The following is a 27,728-nucleotide window of genomic DNA, read 5'->3' as shown; positions in this document are numbered from 1 at the left end:
TTGTGCTCACAAGTCCAAGTGTCTTCTACAGCTGCTGTTTCCTTCTTTTGCTGCAATACAGTGCCGCCACTACATTTTTGGGGAAATATGCCTCCAAATTTAATAATTTCCTGTGTGGGACCACTACAATGCCTCTGCAAAGTTTGACAACAATCCATCAAATTGTTTTTGAGTTATCATCTTAATTGGAATAAATGTGGTAGAGCATTGCTTCAGTTTTGAGATGATGTGTGTCAAAATTTAATCAGGTTTAGTGCCTCACACCTGCAATGCCAGTGCAAAGTTTGAAAAAAATCTATACGACGGGTCATTCGGAACAGATTGCGGTCTTAAGTTGACGATGACCTGTATTTTTCTGTCTTTAGAAAGACAGGTATTTTCAACCACCATGTGTTTTTTATTGGTGTTTTTCACTTCAATACATGAAAAATACTTCAAACAATATTTTAGAAACTTTTATTAAAATGCATAGGAACACTTTGGTTCTCAGACAGAATATCAAAATCTTTTTTTATTGTAACCCTGCTAATTTTCACACAGCAATTGTGAAGTACTCTTGGTTTACACCAAACAAAGAAACTTTTTTGAAACCTTTTTGTGATTTGAAATTACTTTGATAAAATTATAGATTCTCATATTACTTTTAACATCATGTTACACATTTTTAATTAATATGCTTTAGGAGTATCCAGCAGCAGAAAGAAGAAGTATTACTAGATGGGGTAATTTCGACATAGTTAGCTACTTTTTCACTGTAGCTTGGAGGATAGCTAATTACTACATAAAAAGTAGCTTTGTTGTAGCTTAGCTATTCTTAATCATAAATAGCTTATAGCTTGTAGCTTGTCTACTTTATATAACATGTAAGGACGCTTTTCTCCTTATGGTGCCTGTAGATTTTATGCTCCAGTAGTTTCCCTAACACAACCAGGGAGCTGGGGGTTGAGGGCCTTGCTCAGGAGCCTACAGACACGTGGATATTCTGCCAGGCTTGAACTGGCAACCTTCTGATCAGAGGCACAGAGACCTTCTGAGCTATACAATGCCCCCTAACCATATGTATTCCCCAAAGTCCATGGAATACAATTAGCAAATATGAAAACCTGGCTGCTCATGTCTCACTATTGTTGAAAGAAAGCATTGCATGCATAGCTTGGGTGATTATTGAGAGGCTATTTCTGTTCAGTCAGCATAGTGCCAAACTGGTCCTTGCTCATTCCTGAACAAGAACATGAGGACATGTGCATTGTGTGCATTATGTGTTTTGTGTGCACTGGAACAGCAGCCCCTCACTCAGTGTGCTCTTCCAGGTTGCCTCAGATAGGCTTTTCTAATTGATTTTGTTTTCCCTATGTTATAAATGGCTTTGAAGTACAGTTAACCCAACACCAAATTGCTTTAAATGCCTTTTCAAACACAATAATTAAAGGGGCTTAAATGTAAGTGTTTCTGTGCACAAATGTCGTTTGCATATGCAATGTAGAAAGATGCAAAACAACATGCATAAAATTGTCCACCCCCCTACACACACGCTGGCTTACAAAATATACCATGATCAAAAAGAGATTCGTGGCAATGGTTCCGCCTTTTTGTCTACTTTATATAACATGTAAGGAAGATCTTCTCCTTAAGGTGCTTCTATGCTTGCAGATGACTTCATTAACAGGAGCTGAAGTTCTTTCATGTCATCTCATGCATCATTTTTGGGGAAGTGCTCTTCCCAATAAGGCTGATGCTGGGATATGTCTATATTTTCGTGCTGCTAATTCACTTGCAGTTTGTTCCTTTCCAGTGGTGGGGGTGTTGCTAATTAAATATGTGCATTATGACATGCTAGAATTGCCTTAGATATGTTTTTTTTGCCCAGTGAAAACAGTCTGAAGAACGATATTTGATAGCATGTTTCCCACAGGACCACATGCGTTTTAGCATTACTAAGAACAATCTTTCACAGGGAATTACTGCTGTTGTAGCTACAGTACTGGGTTTGGTTTGCTGTTGCTGAGGACGGCCGCCTTGCTTTATATAATGAGGGCACTGGGGGGTGCCCTTGGTGTCTCCCTTGTGGGTTTGGCTTCTGACTGTTTGTGGATGATTCAGCTGTTCCAGCATAGAGAGGGATACCGGCCTCCTACACCCACAGTATCGGGGTTCCAGTTCAACTCTGATGCTCAGCTACATTCAGTTCGCTCTTTGACATCACTCTGTATGTATCGATAGAATATTGTTTTCAAAAATGTTGCGACTTGAATCCTAATTTATACTTTAAAGCCCTTTTTAATAGATATATGCTGAAGTTTTTTCTATGTAGTGTTTCATGCTCATGACTTATCTGAATCAGTTAATTGTCTAATTGCAGGATGTTGTATTATTGTATTCCCCAGATGGCAAATACAAATCACTGCTGCTTTGCATGTTAAGACAAGAACTCAAAAATTGTTTCATAGACCTTTTTCAGATTCTGCAGAGACATTGTATGGGTTATAAAAATTGAAGCAGAGCTGCATAGTGACAGCAAAAAAGGGGCAGTTTTGATGATTGATCCCATTAAGACAATAACTAAAGGAGAGTAATAGGTTTATGAGAAGACTTTTTCAGATTTTGCTGAAAAATTGCTCCAAAATCGCTCCAGCAAAGGGAAGGCTGAAAGCAGATGACATCTGACCTTGCGAATATGATGTCACAAAGTGTTGATAGACCTTATTACTGCTTCATAAAAATATTATATGGATGATTTATCCCCCTCCTGGAGCCGACACCTTATCGTGGTGGAGGGGTTTGCGTGTTACAATGATCCCAGGAGCTATGTTGTCTGGGGCTTTATGCCCCTGGTAGGGTCACCCAAGGCAAACAGGTCCTGGGTGAGGAACCAGACGAAGTACGGCTGAAAAACCCCTTATGATGAGAAAAATCTTGGATTCACGGTTTCCCTTGCCCGGATGCGGGTCACCGGGGCCCCCCCCTGGAGCCAGGCCTGGGGGTGGGGCTCGATGGCGAGCACCTGGCGGCCAGGCCTACACCCATGGGGCCTGGTCGGGCGCAGCCCGAACAAGGCACGTGGGTCCCCCCTCCAATGGGCTCACCACCCATGGGAGGGGCCATAGGGGTCGGGTGCGAGGTGATCTGGGCGGCGGCCAAAGGCGGGGACCTTGGCGGTCCGATCCTCGGCTGCAGAAGCTAGCTCTAGGGACATGGAATGTCACCTCTCTGATGGGGAAAGAGCCTGAGCTGGTGCGCGAGGTTGTGAAGTTCCGGCTAGATATAGTCGGACTCACCTCGACGCACGGCTTGGGCTCTGGAACCAGTCTCCTTGAGGGGGGTTGGACCCTTTTCCACTCTGGAGTTGCCCGCGGGGAGAGGCGCCGAGCGGGCGTGGGCATACTTATTGCCCCCAGGCTGGGCGCCTGTACATTGGGGTTTACCGCAGTGGACGAGAGGGTAGCCTCCCTCCGCCTTCGGGTGGGGGGACGGGTCCTGACTGTTGTTTGCGCTTATGCGCCAAACAGCAGTTCGGAATACCCACCCTTTTTGGAGTCCTTGGAAGGGGTGTTGGAGAGCGCTCCTCCTGGGGACTCCCTTGTTCTGCTGGGGGACTTCAATGCTCACGTGGGCAGCGACAGTGAGACCTGGAGGGGCGTGATTGGGAGGAACGGCCCCCCCGATCTGAACCCGAGCGGTGTTTTGTTATTGGACTTCTGTGCTCGTCACGGACTGTCCATAATGAACACCATGTTCAAGCATAAGGGTGTCCATATGTGCACTTGGCACCAGGACACCCTAGGCCGCAGTTCGATGATCGACTTTGTAGTCGTGTCGTCGGACTTGCGGCCGCATGTTTTGGACACTCGGGTGAAGAGAGGGGCGGAGCTGTCAACCGATCACTACCTGGTGGTGGGTTAGCTCCGCTGGTGGAGAATGGAAGCCGGCCAGGCCTGGCAGGCCCAAGCGTATAGTGAGGGTCTGCTGGGAACGTCTGGCGGAATCCCCTGTCAGGGAGAGTTTCAACTCCTACCTCCGGCAGAACTTCTCCCATATCCCGGGGGAGGCGGGGGACATTGAGTCCGAATGGGCCATGTTCCGTGCCTCCATTGTGGAGGCGGCTGACCGGAGCTGCGCCCGCAAGGTGGTCGGTGCCTGTCGCGGCGGTAATCCCCGAACCCGCTGGTGGACACCGGTGGTAAGGGATGCCGTCAAGCTGAAGAAGGAGTCTTATCGGGCCTTTCTGGCCTGTGGGACTCCAGACGCAGCTGACGGCTACCGGCAGGCCAAGCGGAATGCGGCTTTGGCGGTCGCTGAGGCAAAAACTCGGGTGTGGGAGGAGTTTGGTGAGGCCATGGAGAACGACTTCCGGACGGCTTCGAGGAGATTCTGGTCCACCATCCGGCGGCTCCGGGCGGGAAAGCGGTGCAGCATCAACACTATTTATGGTGGGGATGGTGCGCTGCTGACCTCAGTACTTCGAAGACCTCCTCAATCCCACCGACACGCCTTCCAATATGGAAGCAGAGTGTGGGGACTTGGGGGTGGACTCGCCTATCTCGGGGGTGGAGGTCGCTGAGGTGGTCAAAAAGCTCCTCAGCGGCCGGGCCCCGGGGGTGGACGAGATTCGCCCAGAGTTCCTCAAGGCTCTGGATGCTGCGGGGCTGTCCTGGTTGACACGCATCTGCAGCATCGCGTGGACATCGGGGGCAGTACCTCTGGACTGGCAGACCGGGGTGGTGGTCCCCCTCTTTAAGAAGGGGGACCGGAGGGTGTGCTCCAACTACAGGGGGATCACACTCCTCAGCCTCCCTGGTAAGGTCTATTCGGGGGTCCTGGAAAGGAGGGTCCGCCGGATTGTCGAACCTCGGATTCAGGAGGAGCAGTGTGGTTTTCGCCCTGGCCGTGGAACAGTGGACCAGCTCTATACTCTCAGCAGGGTTCTGGAGGGTTCATGGGAGTTTGCCCGACCAGTCTACATGTGTTTTGTGGACTTGGAAAAGGCATTCGACCGTGTCCCTCGTGGGGTCCTGTGGGGAGTGCTCCGGGAGTATGGGGTACCGGGCTCCCTTTTAAGGGCGGTTCGGTCCCTGTATGACCGGTGCCAGAGTTTGGTCCGCATGGGCGGCAATAAGTCGGACTCGTTTCCGGTGAGGGTTGGACTCCGTCAGGGCTGCCCTGTGTCACCGATTCTGTTCATAGTTTTTATGGACAGAATTTCTAGGCGCAGCCAGGGCGTTGAGGGCGTCCGGTTCGGTGACCTCAGGATTAGGTCTCTGCTTTTTGCGGATGATGTGGTTCTGTTGGCCTCATCGAGCCGTGACCTTCAGCTCTCGCTGGAGCAGTTCGCAGCCGAGTGCGAAGCGGCTGGGATGAGAATCAGCACCTCCAAATCCGAGACCATGGTTCTCAGCCGGAAAAGGGTAGAGTGCTCTCTCCGGGTTGGGGATGGGGTCCTCCCCCAAGTGGAGGAGTTTAAGTATCTCGGGATCTTGTTCACGAGTGGGGGAACGATGGAGCGGGAGATCGACAGGCGGATCGGTGCGGCGTCGGCAGTCATGCGGGCGCTGCATCGGTCTGTCATGGTGAAGAGAGAGCTGAGCCAAAAGGCGAAGCTCTCGATTTACCAGTCGATCTACGTTCCTACCCTCACCTATGGTCATGAGCTTTGGGTAGTGACCGAAAGAACGAGATCGCGGGTACAAGCGGCCGAAATGAGTTTCCTCCGCAGGGTGGCTGGGCTCTCCCTTAGAGATAGGGTGAGGAGCTCAGTCATTCGGGAGGGACTCAGAGTAGAGCCGCTGCTCCTCCGCATCGAGAGGAGCCAGATGAGGTGGCTCGGGCATCTGATCAGGATGCCTCCGGGACGCCTCCCTGGGGAGGTATTCCGGGCATGTCCCACTGGGAGGAGACCCCGGGGAAGACCCAGGACACGCTGGAGAGACTATGTCTCTCGGCTGGCCTGGGAACGCCTCGGGGTCCCCCCAGAGGAGCTAGACGAAGTGGCCGGGGAGAGGGAAGTCTGGGTCTCCCTGCTGAGGCTGCTGCCCCCGCGACCCGACCCCGGATTAAGCGGGAGATGATGGATGGATGGATGGATGGATTTATCCCTGATTTACTTTTTTTTTAACAAATTGCCCCAAAAATTATGTAGCAGGAAGAAAACGGCGGCCGTAGTAACTACTTGGGGCTCTATTTTCCACATGCGCAAAGTGGTTTTGCTAGTTTTGTAGCAGCACATTGCCCGTTTTCATATCATGCGCACACATAGTCAAAATAGTAAATGACTTTGCGCCTGCTTTCCACTCGTAGGAGTGGTGTTTTTTAAATGAGGCGTAGCCGGGTGCATTGTCGGCAAATTGCTATTTTAAAGCTGTGAAATGACATTGAGCTTTTGTTGTGAGTAGAGCATTGTTAAACCTGAACCTCCTTATGGACATAGGTTATGTTCTCAGTGTGTACTAATGGTTTTTTATTTCATTTATATATGTTTTATTATAGAGTACATCTGATCCTGTCATGTAATCATACTGTTTAATGAAACACCAAAAGAAAAACAAGATATATTAAGAAGTTTGAGTTCATTATGATAATTCAGCATGTACTCTAAGTGAAACGATATTTGAAAGAAAATGCGTTTCAGATATTTAGATAATTCAGGCGGTACATTACAATACAGCCAACAGAAGGGCTACAAACCCAAAATTAAAATTAGAAACACACACAACCACAATTAAGTCCCCGTCCCCAGTCACTGTGCTCTTTCAGCAGCAAGCTTCTTCATCTTCTGAGATTATTGTACCGCTTTCGACACTGGATGATGATCTGATCTGGTGATGCCAGAAAATGAGAACAGACTCGCTAGCTGCTACCTCATTTCACACCTGCTTCACCTCGAAACACTTTATGCTTGCACGATTTCACTTCACACAATAGCACATCCGTTTCCTCGGCCGAAAAGCGATCTTGCTTGCCAGGCAAACGAGCCACTGTAATAGCGATCCGCAGTACGCTGCTCCCTTTTAAGGGTGACGTGCCATTCCGATTGGTTTATTGCTTGTCACGCCCAAAATATGCCTCTAATAATGAAGAGGCTTAGAACAAACTTTTTCCGCCATGCGCTGGCGCAAAGTCTGGTTTTTCCGACATCAAAATAGCGAGTTGAATTTGGACACGCCCATAATTGTTCGTTCTGCTTTGTTTTTTACACTTTACGTTAGATCGTCAAAATAGAACTGGTCTTGTGAACACCGAAGCTCTAAAAGTATTGTATGGATCCTTTTCAAGCTTTGCAGGTGACAAACTGCAAGTGGTCAAATTTTGAGAGAAATCATTCCAAAACTGAAGCAATTATGTTTAGTAACAACAAAGAGAAGGATGGAATGATTAGAGGCTTATCATTATGAACAGGGTAAATCTGTTTGTTATTACTACAGTATTTACCTATTTTAATGGATTTATTATTATTATCTGGATGAAATTCTAAATCTAAAAATGTACACTTAATCAGATCCACAATTAAATGCAATGACAGTTGGGCAGCAAACTTGGAACTGCAAGACAGATGGCAGATGAGAGCAAAAATGGAGCCTGCAGCCGCCATCTTGTGAACAAAGCTGTCTGACATGTAAACTTATTCTGTGGATCTTTTTGGAAACTTTTTGCAAAGTTGTTAGCACGATAACTCAAAAAGTATTTGACAGATTTTTGCCAACCTTTGCAGACATGTTGTAAAGATCTGGACCTGATCAAATTTTGAGACAAATCACACCAAATTGAGGCATATTTGCTAAATGAAAGCAAAAAGAAGGATGAATTGATAGGTGGCTTAACTTTGAAAATATATAGCTTCTAACTTCTCCAAGATAAACCCCAAATCAACTCAAAATTGGAACTGCACAACAAAAGGCAGCCAAGGGTCAAAACGGAAGCTGCAACCACCCTGTTGTGATCATGGCCATCGACCATCTAAACGTATTCTGTGGATGTTTTTGCAAACTTCCCAGGAACATCGTACGGCTCAGTGATTCTGAAACTGGGGTACGCAAGATGATTTTCTGAATGTTCTGTAATAAATTTTATATTGTTCTATTCGCCACTAGTGTCCCTGCTTTGCGAATTTTATTAGTAGCTGTTTGGCAAAATGTATTATGGAGAATTCTGCAATTTTGTTTTTTTTTATTAGATATACACTTTGGGATGTGAAACACCACAATATGTGTGTATTGCAATGACCTTTAAGTGCATTCTGCCACTGACTTAAGTGCACTTAAGTGGAGTTTTCACTACATGCTCTGCAGGGCTATATTAAATCTTGCACCTCCTCATGCCTAAATGCAGTATTGCAGTTTTCAGAAAGCTGAACATGTAACAAAGCTAAACTTTCTAATGTATCATACATTTAGAAACAAAAGTTACAGTCCAAAATACATGTGAATAATTCATGTAATTATAAAAGAATTGTAACACACAATAGTATATAGAAATATATAAGCATATACTAAGCATATTATCATTAGGCAGGATTCAAGTAACATCAAGTGAACATCCCTAGTAGGCGAATGAATTAGGCTAAACAACTGGACTATTAAAAAAATTATTTTAATTAAAATTAGTGAAAAAAATAGATTCAAAGGAAGTAGTATAGGCCTGTCTGCACAATCCAAAGCCTACCTCACCTGTTACCAAACCTCATCAATAATGCACTTTAGGGTTATATTTTTTGGTTCTGTTCATCATGGAGTGTAACCTACTATTTCTTAAACTCAAAACATAATCACTATCATATGCCTTATATCTGTTATCTTGCACACCTGACAGTGTGTAAAACTCCTTTAATAAATCAGGGTGAACGAGTGATTGATGCTTCCCCAAGTTAGACATATTGCCCCCTCATAGGAGTGTTTGCACGCTGGGACTGTCGAGTCTGAGGATTCACCCTTTTCATTTGTCTTAAAACCAAAATAATGCCGTATCTCAGTTTTGCCACCTTGCTTATCAATTTGAGGTGGGCAGTGAGCGATAGCAGTTTCCATCTTCAGTCTATGAAACTTCTCTGTGCAAGAGATACTTGATACGAGTGTGACTCTTTCCTTAAAGTGCAGAGTCGGAAAGTATATTTCTGTTATCGAGATACAGTACTGATACCGGTATATCAAACAGCCTTATGCCATACACAACCAAATATCCTCTTGAGATCAGTAATGTATATTTGTCTATCTGAACATAAGTACTGATGATCGCTGTTGCATTTCTTACAAGCACGGTCCTTGCCTTCTGATAGTAGATGCTTTCCTTCAATGATTTTTTTCCTGTCTCACTCTTTTCTTAGGAAAGGCTGTAGGCACAACCTTTCCCTCTCAGAAGCACACAAAAAGGAGTTTCCATAGCAATGCTGCATACTTTAAAGACACCCACAACAAAAAAAAACATACATTACTGCACCACACTTGAAATACTATCCTCTGGGATCAATGAACGGGTTAACGATGCTGGCCTCAATTTTAATAGCTCCAGGCCAGAGGCCTATCACTGGGGCCAATGTACTGATTTGAAACCACTGATTAGGGACGGAGAACAGAAATAAAAAAAAATTGTGGTTAACTGAGAAGTGGGTTTTTTTTATTGATCTAACTACAGTATTGTTCATTGACTGAGGGCTTCCTGTTATATTAGTAAGATATGCTTTTCAGCTCACAATCTGCCAAGTCAGGATCAGATTTGGGCTCAAAGCTGCTGAATGGTTTTCTGATAAACATTATCTCCTGGGATGTCCCTCTGTAAAAAAAACACAAAATACTGATTAATGAAGAAGTGCTGACCAGGTAGCCCACGGGATGACATCCTCAATCAGATGCAAGACGATGCCGTTGGCTTTCACCGGCCGCGCTCCCGATGTCTTTAGCTTCGCCACTGTAAGAGCTGGATGAGGCAAGCTTCGGCCGCGTGGTACGACTCTATCCAAAGGTATTTTTGGAAATACTACTGCCCTGGTCCTGTCCTGGGATTGGAAAGAGCTATCATGCATTTTGTTATGTGAGCAACCATAACAAGTGCTGGGTCATGTTTGGCTTGTTGGCAAACTGAATTACCTGGGGAAAATGTTCCCAATTCTGGGCAATTCTATGATTTTTTAAGGTGAGGGGGCATAAGAGGGGGCATAATTCATACAGGGGGGTCAGCCTTATCATGAATCAATGATATTTTTTGAAATGGTGAAAGAGAGGGGATAGGGAACTTCGGGAGCCAATCAACTGTGGCCCCGCCCCTGCCCCTATTTCAGGTACATCTGTGCCCAGCTTGTGCACATTTCATACTATTGTAAATGTGACACTCCTGCGGTGCACATGGTGCATGCCAATTCACCATAAGGGAAATGCCTTTTGTATTTCTTTCCCCCAGCGAAACCTCTTAGAGATGCTGTTCATGAAACAAAATTGATATTGATCTGTCCTTTGAAGGCGATAAAAACATTTTACTATTGTAATATCTGGTTATTCTGCTTCTCGTGGGAAAGATGCAATGTTACATTAAACCTGAGCATTTGCTCACAGGGAAAGATCTCTTTCAGAACTGGTTCCATTTGATATTGTAGCCTGGCGTTTGAAATATTTCCCAAGAATAGTGTTCTGTCATCTTCCTGGTGGTCTTAAGCATTACATGCTCCCAGGCACAGAAAATAAAAATTCATAAACTCTTTAAAGAATTAATTTTGCAGTAAAGCCAACATGATGACTGTGTCCCTAGTTTGTAATCATGCGTAGTATAATGTCATGTGTTTCTTTTGTCACTTAATGATGACTTCAGTGTTTCCCTTCTCTATTATCTGAGCCTTGAGTTTTAGGAAGGCCTTCACTGCACTAATGTGATAGGCAGAGGTGGAGATTTTAGGTCCATAAAGTACAAATCCAGACCAGGATTTTCTTTCAACCAACCAGTTGCGTACTCTGTGACTGTGACCCTTTATACTCAACTGGTTGGTTGAAACAAAATCTTGGTCTGGATTTGTACTTTCTGGACCTGAAATCTCTACCTCTGGTGATAGGTTTACCATGGCACTGTGCAGTTATCCTAGCAGGCTGTGGTCTGCTGTGAAAGCACTTCTCTGTGGCCCCCATGTGGACTTTAGTATAATGGCACTTTAAAACTTAGCAGAAAGGCAAGCAGATGCTGTCTTAAAAATCCTACAATTTCATTTTTTTTTACAAATAAGTCCTATATTTTAAATAAGCCCACACTGAATATAAATTATATATAACAATATAATATTTTATTATGTATATAATATTTTTTTGTCTTATCTGGTTACTCTGCAATGTCCTATGTAGTACCTTTAGTATTTTAAAATTGTTATATAACTATAATGTATTATTATTATTATTATTATTATGCATCCATTTTCCAAACCGCTTTTCCTACTGGGTTGTGGGGGGTCCAGAGCCTATCCCAGAAGCAATGGGCATGAGGCAGGGAACAACCCAGGATGGGAGGCCAGCCCATCGAAGGGTACACTCAACACCATTCACTCACACATGCACACCTACGGGCAATTTAGTAACTCCAATTAGCCTCAGCATGTTTTTGGACTGTGGGGGGAAACTGGAGTACCTGGAGGAAACCCCACAACGACATGGGGAGAACATGCAAACTCCACACACATGTGACCCAGGCGGAGTCTCGAACCCGGGTCCCAGAGGTGTGAGGCAACAGTGCTAACCACTGCACCACCATGCCACCCCTTTATTATTATTATTATTATTATTATTATTATTTATTCTTCTTCTTATTATTATTATTATTATAATAATATTCTCTACGCAATGATATTAAATTAACTGATCATGTTTAGAATATAACACGGAAACTGTTGCATTGCACGCATTTGTAATAAATATGATTTTTTTTTTTTTGGTACATATAACGAACAGAAAGTTATAATAAAGCCTCTATTTTAGTTTCATCAGTCTTATTCCGTTAGTAATTGTTTCAGTTTCATTGTGTGAGGAGATAAAGGAGTGTAAATTAAAATGAGACTCATTCTGTTTAAGAGACTAAGGTGCTCTGGGGAGGAGGTGCATGTCACATCATGAGGCACAGAAAACAGCTTCAGCCGCGGCCCTGCAAAGCAGGGCAGGAAGGGTCAGGCCTGTGGAGAAATAGCAAGGAGTATGTCCCTCCCTAGGTGTAGCTTTCCGCCACTGCGTGTCTTCCCATGTGGGAGTGTGTTTCTGTGTGCTCCTGCCTGCAGATTCATACCCTGCTGGACATTCCACACAGGTTTTACATTTTGTTGCCTATGACTGGTAAATAGTTATAGATGGCTAAACCTCACGCACACACACAAGTAACTCATTCATAAGGATTTTTTATGGACTTTTATGGTCTGACCCATGTAGGGATGCTCCAAGGAGCAATTTAAAAAGAAATGTTTTCTCTTTACATTGTGCAAAAATGGGAGCAAAATAAATATTGCTATGTAGAGTATAATGAACTTTTTAATGAGAGATATTCATGATTGGCCATTTTTCCACCAATAACAGCAGGTCAGTTACAGCTTTACCTCCTTTCCTCTAGGTGGCGATAATCGCAGGAAACTTTGAACTGGCTGAACTGATTAAAAAGCACAAAGAAACCGACATAGGTAAGCAAACCTCTTGCATTAATTGTCACAGTGTAGATTCATTTGATTGGTTAGAACACCTTGCCTGCCATATGGATTTTCTCTTTTATTAATTGTTATTTTCACTGGAATTCTCCTTTTGGTATGAATACAACAGCTGACATTTTATTCTGTTTAAGGGCCAGTTTCACTGCCCTGATTTTAACATAAGGAGGCTTTACATGAACCTCCTCCCTCCTTTTAGACTTTCTGGGGCAGCAGCCTACTAAGGTTTATCTCTCTCTAGGTATCTCTCTATATACCCATCCCATCTGTCATGGGGGGGAGGCCTGTGTGGAAAAATCCTTGCCTGTCCCATTGAGGGGAAACGGCATCAAAACAGGGTACCTCTTTGTGATTCCCCACTGAGAAGTCAAGCACCCGCTACATAGTTTAATCGCCTCATATGTTAGGATAAGGTTCTATAGGATGTGATTAAAGTCTGCCGAAAATAATAACCAAGCTCATATATTAAATTGTTTCTCAGCTCTCCGCAGCTGTTCCACACCAAATGAAAATCAGCACAGGATTAGAAAATACAGCTAATGTACTGTATACCGCTAATTGTCGGCTAGCATGGATACCATGGGCTGAAATTCAGGAAGTAGTCTAGCAGCTATGAGCTTCTGTGGACCAAAGTGATCCCTGGACGTTATGGAAGACTGGTGGATCGACATCATGCTTCCTGTTCAGATTCTGCATACAGTCTAATTGGAATCTCCTGTAAGACCATTAGCTGAGGGTGTTAAGTATTCTCTAGTGTTACTTCTCATTAACTGTCACAAGGAAAAGCACCAATTATTTTATTCTGTGTTCATTCCATAAATTCTGTAACATTATTATGGTTGCCACATATACCGCTATAAGTTCTCGTTCTAATATAGTTCTGAATTACATTTTAGGTGGAATTTATTATATTTTACCAATTGGTTTTAATTGGGATATTTAAGATGGCTTTGTAAAAAGATTTTAAATGAAAATATCCCTTTGCTACTCCTTGAATCTGCTGAGTTCTCCATTTTGCAACCAAGAATGCCAGTTGTACAGACTATTTTAAAAATATATCGGTAAAATGGTACTGCTTTGCTGCGGTACATGCATTTATAGTCTCATTGGTACAGAGTGATCTTTATTACATATTGTGTTTTCTGTATATAATATTCTTAATGGAGATGGCATGTCTTTTCATGTAATTAAGTTTAATGTATAAATTGTAAACTACACAAGTTCAGCATGTTTTATGTACTTTTTTTCCAGTTTTACACATAAGGGCATGTACAAATTCAAAATCACACAGCTGCATGTATTCAGACGTCGAAAGCACAACTAAACTTAAGGCCAGTTTTAAAATGTTTCACAGATTATAGCCAAAATAATTCATTAATATTCACAGTGAACTCAAGGGCAAAGCTTTAGACACTTGTTTGTTATGCTGTGCTTTGTCCTTTTCGGATACATAATGAAAGGTGTCAGTAGAAGAAGGTGGAGATCAAGATTGCCTCTTAAAATCCCATCTGTCGCCTTTTTTCTCTATAGCTTCCAACTTTATCCTGGTCTCTTCTGTTCCTTTCATGAAGAAATCTGAGGTGTAAAATGTATGGCTGGAGTTGTGAGTGCTGGCAGTCTCAGAAGTGTCATGAATTTGCTGCAAATTGCTGCAAAGTGAAACTGACGGAGAGAAATGCAGCAAACGTGATACTTAATTTGCGCTTGATGCTGCCTTCGCATTCTGAACTTCTCTGCTTTATCAGATAAAGGTTTACATGAAAATATTATTTATGAGCTTAGGTTTGCAACTCTCACACGTACACTTACATTTCTTTCACAGACTCCTGCCTTAGATTTAATGCTCTCACTGTCTGCCTCTCTCTGTCTTTCATATCATATGTTAAATACTCCATATTTGCCATAATTAAAAATAACTAGCCTTGTTTATCGGATTGAGGTAATGAGATGTCAGTGTTCACAGAGTGAGATATGTGATGCATGGTACAGGTTGTTGTGCCCTGTAGCACACCAATTTACAGTATAGTGAAAGATCACAGCTCTAAATCTGCACTCCCTAGTCAAGTATGTAAATCGCCGTTCCTCTTAGCAGCACCCAATGGTTACCATGGTGTCCATAGCCGTGTGATAATTGGCTGGAGGAATCTAGCTGGTGCCTTATTGGTAATCCAAAAGGAGGAAGTTGCCATTCAAGATGGATTAAAAAACGTTTGTGATCAGCTTCCTCTCAGGAAGCAGCTCTTTAGGTGTTAAACGCTTACAAACAGCCAGTTATGTTCTTATTACTGTGAGGATTTGGAAATGTGTTGTAACAGTAACCATTTGAATCCACCTTGCTTAGCTGTATTCTGTACATGCATTGGTATAATGCTTTACACTAACTGCAGCTTCATAATGCATTCATTATGCATTCATAGAAAATTTAGTGCACCTTCATAATACTTTCCTAGAACATTCCTAAGCAGCAGGTAAGTGAACCTTAACAATGGAACATGCTTTAGCAGCTTTACTCTACATTTATAGCAAATATTGTATGATTTTAGAAAAATCAAATGCTTGTCATTAATCTATATTAAAGCTGTTAAGCTATAAGCTATGCTTCTATGCTGCTTATGAATGTTCTATGAATGCACTATGAATGTATTAAGAAGGTGCACTGAATGTTCTCTGAATACATTATAAAGGCATTTTTGTGTCTATAAGTGTTGTTAATATAAAGTGTTACCTAAAAGTGTATTTGTTATTAAATCTTATTTTGCATTCTGAGTAAGGATGTGAACAGCATAGGTGAACTACTGTAAAGCAGGTCACGGTCCAGAGGAACTACAAGGCTGCTGTGCCATGCTGAGTGTGACACAGCTCTGCTAGCATGCAAATTAACTGCAGGGAAAATGTGTTCCTCTCAGATTATCAGAGATTAATGCCTCCTGGTTTTTTATTCTAGTAATTGTCCAGGGAGATAACCCATAGAGATTATTAGGGTTTATTAATATCAGAATGGTTATTTATAGGGATCACACGTTCTTGAAGGGTTACGTGACCTTTCAAGACACAAATTAAACACTGTCCTTTTCAGAAGGCATCAGTCCATCTATGACAAAGTTCCAGTTACATGGCTGTGGTGTTTGTCTAAAGTCCCAAAATTAAGGCTTATCCCTGTAATCCCTTGTACCCTCTTACAATTTCATGAAGATCCATGTGGAGTAGGCATGGCTGATTGGGGGACCTTGTCAGGGGTGCAGCACGGCAAGTTTGAGCAGGTCAGGAACCTGCTGGAGTTGGACTTCAGCTGCATTATACTAACCTTGAACGGAGGTCACCCTGTGGAATTAATTGAATCTGTAGGGTTTTTGGTGGGAGCAACAAATCTGTTATTATTATACCAAAGTGTTTTCTCAGAAAGCAGGTGCTGGATATCGCTGCTATCCTGGTGTGAGATGTATGTGTAAATGAAAGTAGAACAACTATGCCGTTCAGATGGGGAAACAACAGGTGTAAATCAGTAAATGCATTTTCTTGACTTTTATCCTCCCATGATATGACTCTTAGCGATTGACAGCTGTGTATTAGAACTCATGGTTCAGGTCTGCTATAATCTTTGGTGAAAAAAAGCACAATGGTGTCACTCATTCTGGTGTGGATACCTAAAAAGCCACCCATATTGGTAACTGTCTGAGAAAAACTGGAATACATTTCCCTCAAACATCCCAGAAGTGACAGCGGTTTATCACTCTGGCATATTTTGACAGCATTTGACATATATTCATCTGGACTGTACAATGTATTACAATTACTGTACAATAGCATTGCAATTTTCTTACACAAATATGAATGCATTAATAAAAGCTATTGTTCAAAATCTATTCCGAAAAGTGCCCATGCTCTTCACCAGAGTTGCAGTTTGTGTTTATCGATCTGTATAAAAATATATACAGAGCATATTGGGTGGCATTGGGTGGCCATCCTGGGTTATTCCCTGCCTTGTGTCAGTAGCTCACAGGATAGGTTCCAGACCCACATGACTCTGCATAGAGCAAGCAGCTATGGAAAATTAATGGATGGGATGGAATTTAGTATGTTCTCCAGAGATGATACATACCCAGCATATATGCCAAATGCACAGTGAGCAGAGGTCTGAACTCTTTATGCTTAGAACATAAGAAATTTACAAACGAGAGAAGGCCATTCAGCCCATCAAGCTCGTTTGGGGAGAACTTAACTAATAGCTCAGAGTTTGAACTACAGTAGCTGATACGCCTTATATAAGTTATAATTTAATATTTCTTAAAAACCTCAAGATGAATAACTTGAACAATTTCTTTAGATTTTATTATAGCTGTTATTGTGATTCAATCGCTGCTGACGAAAGTTATGCATGATAATGAAACAGTCTTATCACATTTTTTAGATATAAATTGGGAATGCATTGCATAGTAATAGTTATGGCACATACATGAATTATGAAAATGTATTTGGAATGTTTCTGAGGCCAACCAACTGTAACAAGTGACCCAGTAGAGATTGTCCTTGGCTTTTTTTCTGTCAATTCCAAAATGAGACGTATGTTAGCTGTGCCATTTTAAAACAGTAAAAGGAAATGTGTTTTAATTTATTAAAACATGGAGTCTGTTATAAAAAGTTTTCAGTAAGATGTGAGATGCTAAGTGAAAAACAGTGAATGGCATTTTGGCAGTGGTGTTCTCAAAGAAACACTATCAAAGTATTTGTGAAAAAACAAGTCTGTAATTTTATGCTTGCAATGATAATCATCAATATTGTAACCTCATACGTTACCTTACATTACTTTCTAATTATGACTTCTATGTGCAAAATTGTAAACAAAAATGGTTTTAGAGCTTAGAATGAATTTGGTGTAGTGCAAAATGATTAATTTCTTTTGTTTAAAGCTTATCAATTTAATAAGGATAGCGCTGCATGTTGCCACACAGATCATTTGAGAGCTGCAGCACGCTGATTGAGAATAGTTTTTTTAATTAAGGAAAACAAGGCCTGTGCAGTGTTCATCATTGTTAGAGTGAACTGCTAGTGTCTCCAGCTCATAATGTCTTTCCAGCTATTCTCTATAAAGCAGATATTGCAGGGGCAGGTTAACTTATCTAGGCCGACAGGCTAACTTATCTAGGCTGACAGCTTAACTTATCTAGGCTGACAGATTAACTTATCTAGGCTGACAGGCTAACCTTTCTAGGCTGACAGGCTAACTTATCTAGGCTGAGAGGTTAACGTATCTAGGCTGAGAGGCTAACTTATCTAGGCTGACAGGTTAATTTATCTAGGCTGACAGGCTAACTTATCTAGGCTGACAGGTTAACTTACAGGTATCTAGGCTGACAGACTAACTTATCCCAGCTGATAGGCTAATTTATTTAGGCTGACAGGTTAACTTATCTAGGCTGACAGGCTAACTTTTCTAGGCTGACAGATTAACTTATCTAGGCTGACAGGCTAACTTATCTAGGCTGAGAGGTTAACTTATCTAGGCTGAGAGGCTAACTTATCTCGGCTGACAGGCTAATTTATCTAGGCTGACAGGTTAACTTATCTAGGCTGAGAGGCTAACTTATCTCGGCTCCCCCAGTCACCAAGGCCTCCACCCTATGTGCATGCTTAGACTGTCCTTCATTAAGGCACAGGCTCTAGCTCACATGATTTCAGCTGGGTCAGTCTCAAGGCACCAAACTGCTAAGTGCGGTTCATAACTGATGCAGGACACACTCAGCTTGTATGTTTTTTGTTTATGTTTATCTAGTAAGTCTTAATTAAGACATTATAATCTGGGATTTCAGTTGAATGAGGGTCCCTGACTCTCAACAGACAGATTTGCTGTAATTATGCTGTTGTACACGTAGCCTTTTTAATTTAGATCATTTTATATACTTTTAGTTTATATGTTCACTTTCTAAAAAAAAAAAAAAACATGAATGCTTTGGTGCTGCGAGTTGATGGTATGTGTGGTCAGCAGGTTCACAAGGCAGCCTTAACTGAAGTGACATTCCAGCTAACATGCATTTGCTAAAGTCCTATGTAATCCAGCATTATGGTATATTGGCTTTGCATCTGCTTTTAACTTTCCTTGTAATGAATTTAGGCATTCGGGGAAAACTGTAGCAAATGTACACAGTATATGTAGGCTGTGGGATAGGTTCTTCAACACCAATTATGTTCAGTGCTATGCTGTTGTGGTTTACAACAGCTGTCTGTAGCTAGAGGGAGAAGATGCTCCCCCCCCCCCCAGTCGTGGAAATGAGTGGACAATATGGGAGCAAAACAAAGGACACATTGCAAATTAATAGGTCTAATTCCCGGTTACAGAAGGCTTTGGGGAAACCAGCTCTGAAAGTGTGTGGGAGATGATGGGGTAACCACTCTGCTCAAAGCCCTGATGCAGGACCCTTGTGTAAGACATGCTAAGGTCAGTGCTAAAATAGGTCTGCAGTCCCACTTGAATTTTAATAAAAACTTTCAAAAATATCTGCCCAGAACTATATAAACCATGTACAACCCTAAGCAAAATGTTAAAAGTAGATGTCATTCCTAAGTGTACCACATAAGTACCTCCATACTACAACAGATAGCAGAATACTTCATTGATGCCCCAAAAAAGCAACTGGTTTGAGAAATCCTTTTGGGTTGCCTAGCAACCTTGAAGGCTTGTTTCCAATACAGCTGTTAGTTCTTCAGGAATGGTTAAATTCCAGTCTCCAAAATATTATTTAGCCTCGTCAATTTAATACATGCCTGTGTCAGTTAAATAGAAAAACTCCCTTGTACAAAAAATAGGTAACACGTAGGGTTCATATTAAATTGCGTTACCTGATCATTTAATTTAAAATACTTTTACTGGGAGAAGGAGTAATTATCTCTTTTAAATAGATACTTTTACAAAGGCGGATTAGACCCAATTCAGTTAGGAGCGAAAAGAAATGCCCAGGAACTGAAAACAGCGCGTGTTCGTGGCTAATTATACGAATGACAAAGGGCAGTTCAAACAGGATCTTAATCTCCGTTATGTCAGCCGCGCACTTGCTCGCGCGCCGAGGTGAGGCGGCGCTTTGGCACGAGGCGAGCCGCGTCAGCGCAAGCGCTCACATGGACCGTCAGCGCGAAGAGCGGCGCGAAGCTACCGAGCTCCGTCCCGGTACCGTCTGCGCTCCGCCAGTCCCACTCTCAGCTGACAGGCGCAGTCATGTGGGGTGGGCTGTGTGGCCACGGCGCGGGTAAACCGCTCCCCCAGTCACTTTCTGCCCAGGGAAAGTACAGCTCTGTGCCACGCCGCGGCTCGGGGACTCGCTGCGCTCCTTCTCTCGTCACTTGCTCTGGTTTTCGTCCTTTTCGTCGTTTGTGTCACATTACTATGAACGGGTCGGAGTGAAAAAGTGAAGTGAGGAAAATGAAGTCCTTACTAAATGCCTTTAAGAAAGAAGGTAAGAAGACTGCTTTTATTCTCTGGGATTTAGACTTCACTCCTACTTTAACTATATATATCTTGTGATGTTCTAATTTGATTTAAAAGAAAGCCAATGTTACATAAACATATACATATATCATATATAAAATATGTGTGCATATTTTGTGTACATACATTTATTTTTCCTGAATGATGCGCTGTAGTGTGACTAAGTGTCAAAGCGTCTGGTCCTGCGCAAAATATTTCCTTGAGCTGGGAACTTAGTTTTGTTAACTATTGTTTCTTTGAATTTGAGGGATTTCCTCACAACAATTGATGCTTCTTCATTAAGTTTAATAGAGGTCCTTCTTCAGGTTTGTCTTTTCGCTTCTTAGAGAAATCTTTGTGACGATGTGACGGTGGCACAGTTATCAGACTGGTAAGGCAGAATGAAAGAGGGGTTCTGCTCTTCCTCTCGAGGTCATCGTAACCCTGGTACTGTGATCTGCTTGGGCCGGTGGCCGATCAAGGCATCCTCTGCAGGGAGGGAAATGGAAGATGTTACATGTGCGGTTCATGCGGAACAGAAACACCTGAAGTGTCCATGCCGCTTGTTATAAACAACTCTGTTAGAGAGAGTAGAAGATAATTTTCTACCTAAGCTGGGTCTGTCCTTTCTTTCTTTTCACTGTATAACATTTTCTTCATGAAAGTGACATTTTAGGAAAAATAAGCAATAAGAACAGGAAGAAGTAGCTTTGTCTTTAGGTCCTCAAGGATGTGGCTTTTCTGGTCTTTGTTGCAGGCATGTGTTGACAAGCAGTAAATAATATAGAGTAATTTCTTTCTGCTATTATGTAAGTCATGCTTTTTTAATGTTCAGAGATGTAAGAGATTTGAAAAGGCAAAAAGCTGTTGTGATAATCCAGTGTTATAACTCCCTGCTTAAGCTGTCTGTAGCTATTTCAGGGGTGAGCTGTTGCGCACTGGCTTCCAGCTGCTCTGTGCCCATGTTTTTTGTCACGGCTTGTGGAGTGACCATGCATGAAGGTGGGAGCTGGGTGTCAGCCATCATCTACATGCAGCCAAAAACCCCCTCATTCCTCTCAGCACTCCCTGGGGTCTCAGAATGCAGTGGCCATCAGGCACCAGCTGCTGAAGCATCACCTGGCAGCTGTGTGCGTAACTCGCATGTGCTTGGCCTCACGTGACATCGTATGCTTCGTCACCAATCATTCTGAGGCCATTTGTGATGCTCCTGCATCTTTTTTTTTCTTTATGTCTCATCAGATGCATGGCATCCCTCATTAGCTGGTCCCCCCTCTTCTCGCTCTCACTGGGGTTCCACATAGACAGGGAAAATCATGAGAGTAGCCTATTGTGATCCAGACGATGATGCTTTATCCCAGTCACAATTGGCTTGGAGCCTATCCCAAAAAGTGCAAGGTGCAGTAACAGTGCTCCTCACGTAACTACCATTTCACCCATTTTATAGATATCTGTCCCTCCATCTATCCATCCTCAATTTGCTTATCCAGGTAAGTATCTCAGGGAGGCCTGGGGCCTGTACTCTGAAGTGAGGTTACTGGCTTATTGGGGTAACTTATCGGATTTAAGGTGGTCTGGGCAAAATGTAAGTGAATGAATATGAAGTCCATTTAAACTGTGGTACCTTAAATTCAACAAATTACCCTGATAAGCCAGTAACCCTGCTTCATAGTACAGGCCACTGGAGTCTGTCCTAGACAATATAGGACACAAGGCTGAGGTATAGCTTGGATAGAATGCCAGTCCATCTCATATACATAAGCATGCACACGCGCACACTAGGGAGTGAACCTAGCTGTATGTCTTCGGATTGGATTAAATGTAGAAAGATACTGCAGTACCCAGAGGAAATCCACACAACATGCGGAGAACATGCAAACTCCACACATACACAACGGAGGTGTGATTTGAACACCCAGCTCTGGAGGTGTGAGGCAACAGTGCTACCCACTTTACCACCATGCCACCCATTTATATCGATGTGTTCTGGGAAATTAGCTGATAGATATTTTTTCAATCAGTTGAGCACTGGCTGCTTCTAGAATGTCTTCCATTTTTGATGAAGCAGTAAGCCCAAGGGTGGGTCTGGGTCAGGTTTTTAGCCTAACTCTGTATGCAGCATAATATCCTAATCAGAGCATGAGAAGAGAGGTCAGTGAGCCTTGATGTAAGCAGCACATTGAGGGTTCTAAGTGGATGCTCAGAGGGCTGTGTCCTGGATGCTGTGAACACAGTGCTATAGAACTCAGAAAAGCTTGGCTACTCGAAATACTCATAACTAGCAATGCTGTGTTTACTAGTCGTAGTCCATGGAGTCTGGGCCAAGAATTATCACGCTGTACACTTACGTAAGACACATCCAAAGTGATGCATTCATGCTTATGTTTGTGTTGTCTTGAGACTTCCCAGTCATTTGTTGTCTCAGTTACACGTTCACAGAAACAGAGATGCATAGTTAATGATGCAAAGAGATGAGTCATTAGGCTCTGCTATTTGCCATGACCTTCTGCATGCCTCAGTCAGTACCAGAGGACTGATATAGCCCCTGGCTCACTGCTTCCAGGGGAGTAGGAAACCACAACTCTTGCTACTCCAGGTAATGACATTAATGGGCAGTTAATTCCATATCCGGCCCCTAATTCAGTTAGTAGTACAGGGACTGGGGGTATCTTCCTATGCATACATCCTAGGACCAGCCCCTACCTTAAGGAAGAAGGTTGCGAAACAGCTGGGTCAAATAATTCATTTTTTTTCTTCACAGGCTATCTCACGGCGTAATTCCGTTCTACTTTAGTATCACGCATTAACTGCACCTTCGTTTATACCTGTTACTACTATGACTCTTCAGTTGTACTGCTGCCACAAGAAATTCATATAACCTCATAATTGCCGGTTAATGCATGTTTCTTTCTTCTGTATTATTATTATTATTTTTTTATATATATTGTTTATGATAATTTTTATTACCACTTATTTATCGTTTAACTATGCCCTTAATTTTTATTCTCTGTTGGTGTATCAAATTGCAATGCAGTGCCAAAAGGAACTATTTCGTTCTCTTGCACTCAACTGTAATATGAGGAATGACAAGTTACTCTTGATCTTGAGTTCTCAGAGCCCAAGTTTGTGATGCCAACCATCAGACTAGGACAGAAGCCTTCTGCATTGTGGCTGCTCTAATCATCTCACTTATTTCTGACATTATGTCTCAAATTTAGCCTTGAATGAGCAAGATTCTGTATTGGTTTTCTGTTAACATGATTTGTGCAGATGTGATGGAAACATGACATCCCTTTCTCATCCTCTGTTCCCCAGTGCCTTTCCGCGAGGCACCGGCGTACTCCCAGCGGCGACGCGGTACCCAGAGCACCCTCGCTGCCCCACGTGTGCTGTTGCGCTCGAACAGTGACAACAACCTTAACGTGAACAACCTGCCCCTGGACTGGTCGCCGTCGGTTGCCGCCGCCTTGTCGGCCTCCTCTTCCCACCGCAGCCTCTCGCCTCAACTGCTCCAGCAGATGCAGAACAACCCCAATGGCACAGTGAAGACAATGGGCAGGGGGTCCCGTGCACCTCGCAGCCGATCGCCCTCCCTCAACCGCCTGGGGGAGGAGGTCCGGAGACAGCCCCAACAGCGGCAGATCAGGTGAGCAGGGTTTGAGGAGCATGCAGTTTGTTTGCCCGGTGCCCAGGGCATGGGCTCTGTTTATGCTTTCCAATCTCCCTCCCTTCTGCAAGTGTCTTTATGCAATCCCCCCCATGCCCTCCCAACATGACCTGTACCATATTTGGCTTGAAGATCTCCTAAAGCCAAGGCCTCATGAGGGACAGGGAGAATCTTTTGAGGTCCTAATCCACTTCACATCATTGGGCATGCAGTAAAATGGCTAGTATTATGCAAGCGTAGGCGTAGGTTAATAGCATCCAGTGATAATTTGGATTTCCCTGCTGTTTACTTATGATATAGCACCCTCTGCCTACAAAGAGTGTCTATTAAAGAAACCCAAAATACTTATTGTTACAGAAACACCAATACTTACTGTTTGGGAAATAGTGGTCAAAAGAGTCAAAAAGTTTGGCAGAGTTTTCAGCTGGCAGCTGCATTTTTACCCTTGACTAAGGCACTTAACCTAAATGCCTTTAATAAATAGGCAGCTATATAAATAGGCAAATGTGTAAAAGTTGTGTAAGGCACATGCTGTGGGAATAGATAAGGACACAGGTTTGTAGTTGAAGTCTGGGAACAGAAAACGTTCATCTTGGGAGGTGATGACAGCGTCTTAGCGGCCCAGATTGTGAAGAGTGTGATCGTGCAGTTGAGGCTGTGTGCGAGTTGCTCACATACGTGAGCACGTCTGTGGCATTTGCCAATCCTCTGGGACAGATGCGGGAAATGGGGTCTGAGAGGTGGTTCTTATGTGAGCTAGTACAATCTCCATGAGCAAAATTAAATTGCTCAATAGGGCAGCCATTTCTCCACAAAGACAGACTATTTGACCTGGAAAACCCACACCACACACGTGAACGCATGCACATTTGATTTCTCTTCCTCAGTCAAGGTCTGCTAGTGAGTACTTCCCACCCTGTCCCAATCCAAGTAATTTAACTGACATCAGAACACATTGTTAAAGTGGGACACTTTCCCCTAGAAATTGGTGCGGTTGCTATGGCTATGGTCACACAGGGGTGTGAATTTCAGCCTTTATTCCATAGTGTATTAGGTAACATCCCACAATGGCGCACACACAGGGAGGCATTTCAGCTGTTTCAGCAAATACTCCTTTATTACGTTTCTGACCTTATCTGATAATTGCATGTTTCTGTTGTTGATTTTGATTCAGCTACCAGTGCAGTGTGCTGTAAATAGCATGGATTCTATGCCTGTCGTTGGGTGGTTATTGAAGCCATTAAGAAACAGAATCCACATGATACTGACTCACACAGCATGTAGCTGTTAGCAGAAGTATGTGTGGGTGAGTGTGACGCCCCCCATTCAGCAACTACAGCATCTGTGTCTCAGTGCTTTTTTTTCTGCATGACGGACTGTTGGGTGCAACAGTATAATGTTGCACCCAACAGTTCGTCACGGTACTTGGGCAAGCATTTGACTAATATATACAGTCAAAGGGAGTTTTGCGATTGGTTGCATTTTTCTTCACATTGGCGAATGACTTCTTGCATGAATTCTTGACAGATTCTGCAGATTCAGCCACTGCTTTATTTTTGGGTGATGCATTCAAGCTCAGAGCTGATTAGTGGCACATTCCTCCAAAATTATCCCTGATCGTGTGTTGCTATTGTTTGTAGTCATTGTCTAATTTCCTCATTCCACATGTATATCTTGGTTTTTTTTCTTTTGTATTTCAGACAGAATGACTGTCTTCTCTCCTAAAGAAACATATGTGCTGTAGATGTTGTGTAACAGTCTTTAAGTTTACGAATGGGCAAGTAGAGTGTGAGCTTTCGTTTAGGTTTGTTTGGATCACGAGTTTGATGTTAGATTTTCATTCAATCTGTTTGTTTTCATGTTACACATTACGCATTGCTTGCTTGCTTTGCTTTTCACTCTCATTTCTGCTTTATGACCTCCTAATGTTTTCTGTTCAAATCCCAAATGGCACTGTAAAGTATAACGCTCTGCTTCCTCTTCCTTTGCTATGCACTCATTTTGCTGATCTTCTAGCCCACTTCTCGTCCACAGCATCATCTTCCTGCTTTTCTGTAGTTCTCTTATTACAGTGCTCAGTCTCAACAATGGCATAAAGACAGGTCACAGACAGGTCTTTATCTTTACTGTATCTTGGTGGCTTGTGGGGTTCTTATTTCTTATTTGTGTTGATCATTAGGTGGGGGGTTCTCAGTGACTACAATGCACATGTTAATATTGCAAAATGAGGGACTAATTCATGTGGGATATGAGAGTACCTTATGAAGGAGGTGGTTTTGCACTGCCCCAGTTCTCTGTCAGAGTTCATTCCCCTTAGAAGCTGCCTTTGGCTTTGACCTTCAGCACTTTGATACCGGCACCCGGGGCCCCAAGTGCCCAGAGACTGAGCTCCTTGCCCGGCTTTATGGAGCTCTGCCCCACTTTCTGTTGCGCCACACTGCATGCTATGGAAACGTGTCCCACTTGGCCCTAGGGAGGAGGGGAACTGTTGGGGGGACAACACTGACTGCCAATGAGTCAAACTGGGCTGCCTCGTGGCTCCGAACCCCAGTGTGTTTTGGGTACAGTAACTGTGGTCTGACATATAGAACGATCGCATAAGTGGGCCCAGGGCTGAAGCTATACCTTGAAGTGCTGGACGTTTCTGTACATGCCATGTTTATTGATAGATTACATATTAGATAGGTTACATATTACATGAGCTATCTAATCACATCTGTCACATTTTGTTCAATATATAATTCTGTATTATATGTAAGTCTTTGTTACAAAGAGTATCTGTATTCTTTATTGTAATCTTTATGAATTGTTTGCATAAATAAATAAGTGTAGCTGAGGTTAAATCAGAATCAGAGAGGAGAGAGAGCCCAGTAAGGTGGGGGGATCGCAGTCTTATGTTAAAGACGCGGTGTGTTCATTTGTTAACATGTTCCGTTACCACTGCAAATCAATACGAAATAAATTGGAAAATGTGAAAAGTTATTTTTATTAGATATGCGTACGTATCGTATGATTAAGTAATACTTAAATAATACACATTTTTTTTGAAAAATAACATGTACAGTCGTCCCTGCAGATTTGTGAATTTGACATTCGCAGTTTTGGTTATTCGCGAGTTGGCCGTGAACAATAAAATTTTTGGAGCTTGCCAAAAGTTCACAGAAACTCACAAGAAACGCATAAGCCAAAAATATATAAACAATACTGAGAATGATTTGGATCACATAAAATTATATATATTAGGGTTATTCAATATCTGTTATTGTAAGTGCATACTGTATCTTTAATAGTAAAAGTTATTTTTGGTTAAAATACAAAAAAAAACAGTCATCTACACATCTTGCCTTGGGTAAGCCGCATATCTTGGTCTCGGAAACCAACCTGACTGTCTTTGTAACCATGTAATATCTCATTCCTCACAGTAACTCTTTAACTTATCAGTAACCTTGACTTTGCTTTTTAAATAAAACATAGTGGAACCAGTGATTCTGAAAGTGTTTCTGAGAGGAAAAAGGTTGTGATGACAGTGACATAAAAATTGCTAGATATGCTTTGTGGTAGAAAGTCTAGAAAGTTTTTAGAAAGTTTGTTTAGAAATTGGTAATAAATAGACTTTTTATGTTATCGGTCATACTGGTAGACTGTTATGGTTTCAGGTTAGGAGGTTATTCTTGAATTTTCAAATTTGCAGGTATCTTCCACCCCTAACCTGCTCAAATGTGACTATAAATGAAACTTCAAAAAGCATGAAAATGCACAATTACAACAAGTAATATTCTTCCTTATTCATTCATAATGTCCCTGTGAAAATACATTAATATCAAGTTATTCATGGATTGCTGCTTACATACGTTGTGCCTGTAGCAGAGTCTAGTTAGTAAGTGATGTGTTGCTAGCAGTAAGGTAAACGCAGTAAGTCAAAATACAAAAACACCAGACAGAAATCAGGGCATTATGTAGGA

The 27,728-nt window shown here is 42.6% G+C and overlaps 1 protein-coding gene across 9 annotated transcripts in view; it reads left to right on the top strand.

Moving 5' to 3' along the window:
- Nucleotides 1-27,728, top strand: part of LOC125723477 (SH3 and multiple ankyrin repeat domains protein 2-like) — a 205,170-nt gene that overhangs the window by 78,388 nt on the left and 99,054 nt on the right. For 8 of the 9 annotated variants that reach the window (XM_049000085.1, XM_049000083.1, XM_049000082.1 and 5 more), the window contains exons 10-11: nucleotides 12,553-12,619; nucleotides 23,415-23,745. In XM_049000085.1, the coding sequence (XP_048856042.1) occupies nucleotides 12,553-12,619; nucleotides 23,415-23,745 (398 nt within the window). Of the gene's footprint in view, nucleotides 1-12,552; nucleotides 12,620-19,729; nucleotides 20,089-23,414; nucleotides 23,746-27,728 lie in introns of those variants that run through there. The other variant, XM_049000087.1, reaches the window with a different exon arrangement.

Source organism: Brienomyrus brachyistius, unplaced genomic scaffold, assembly GCF_023856365.1.
Source record: "Brienomyrus brachyistius isolate T26 unplaced genomic scaffold, BBRACH_0.4 scaffold49, whole genome shotgun sequence".
Taxonomy (NCBI): Eukaryota; Metazoa; Chordata; class Actinopteri; order Osteoglossiformes; family Mormyridae; genus Brienomyrus; species Brienomyrus brachyistius.
The sequence above is the reverse complement of the archived record's forward strand: the minus strand, read 5'-3'. Positions and strand labels throughout refer to the sequence as shown.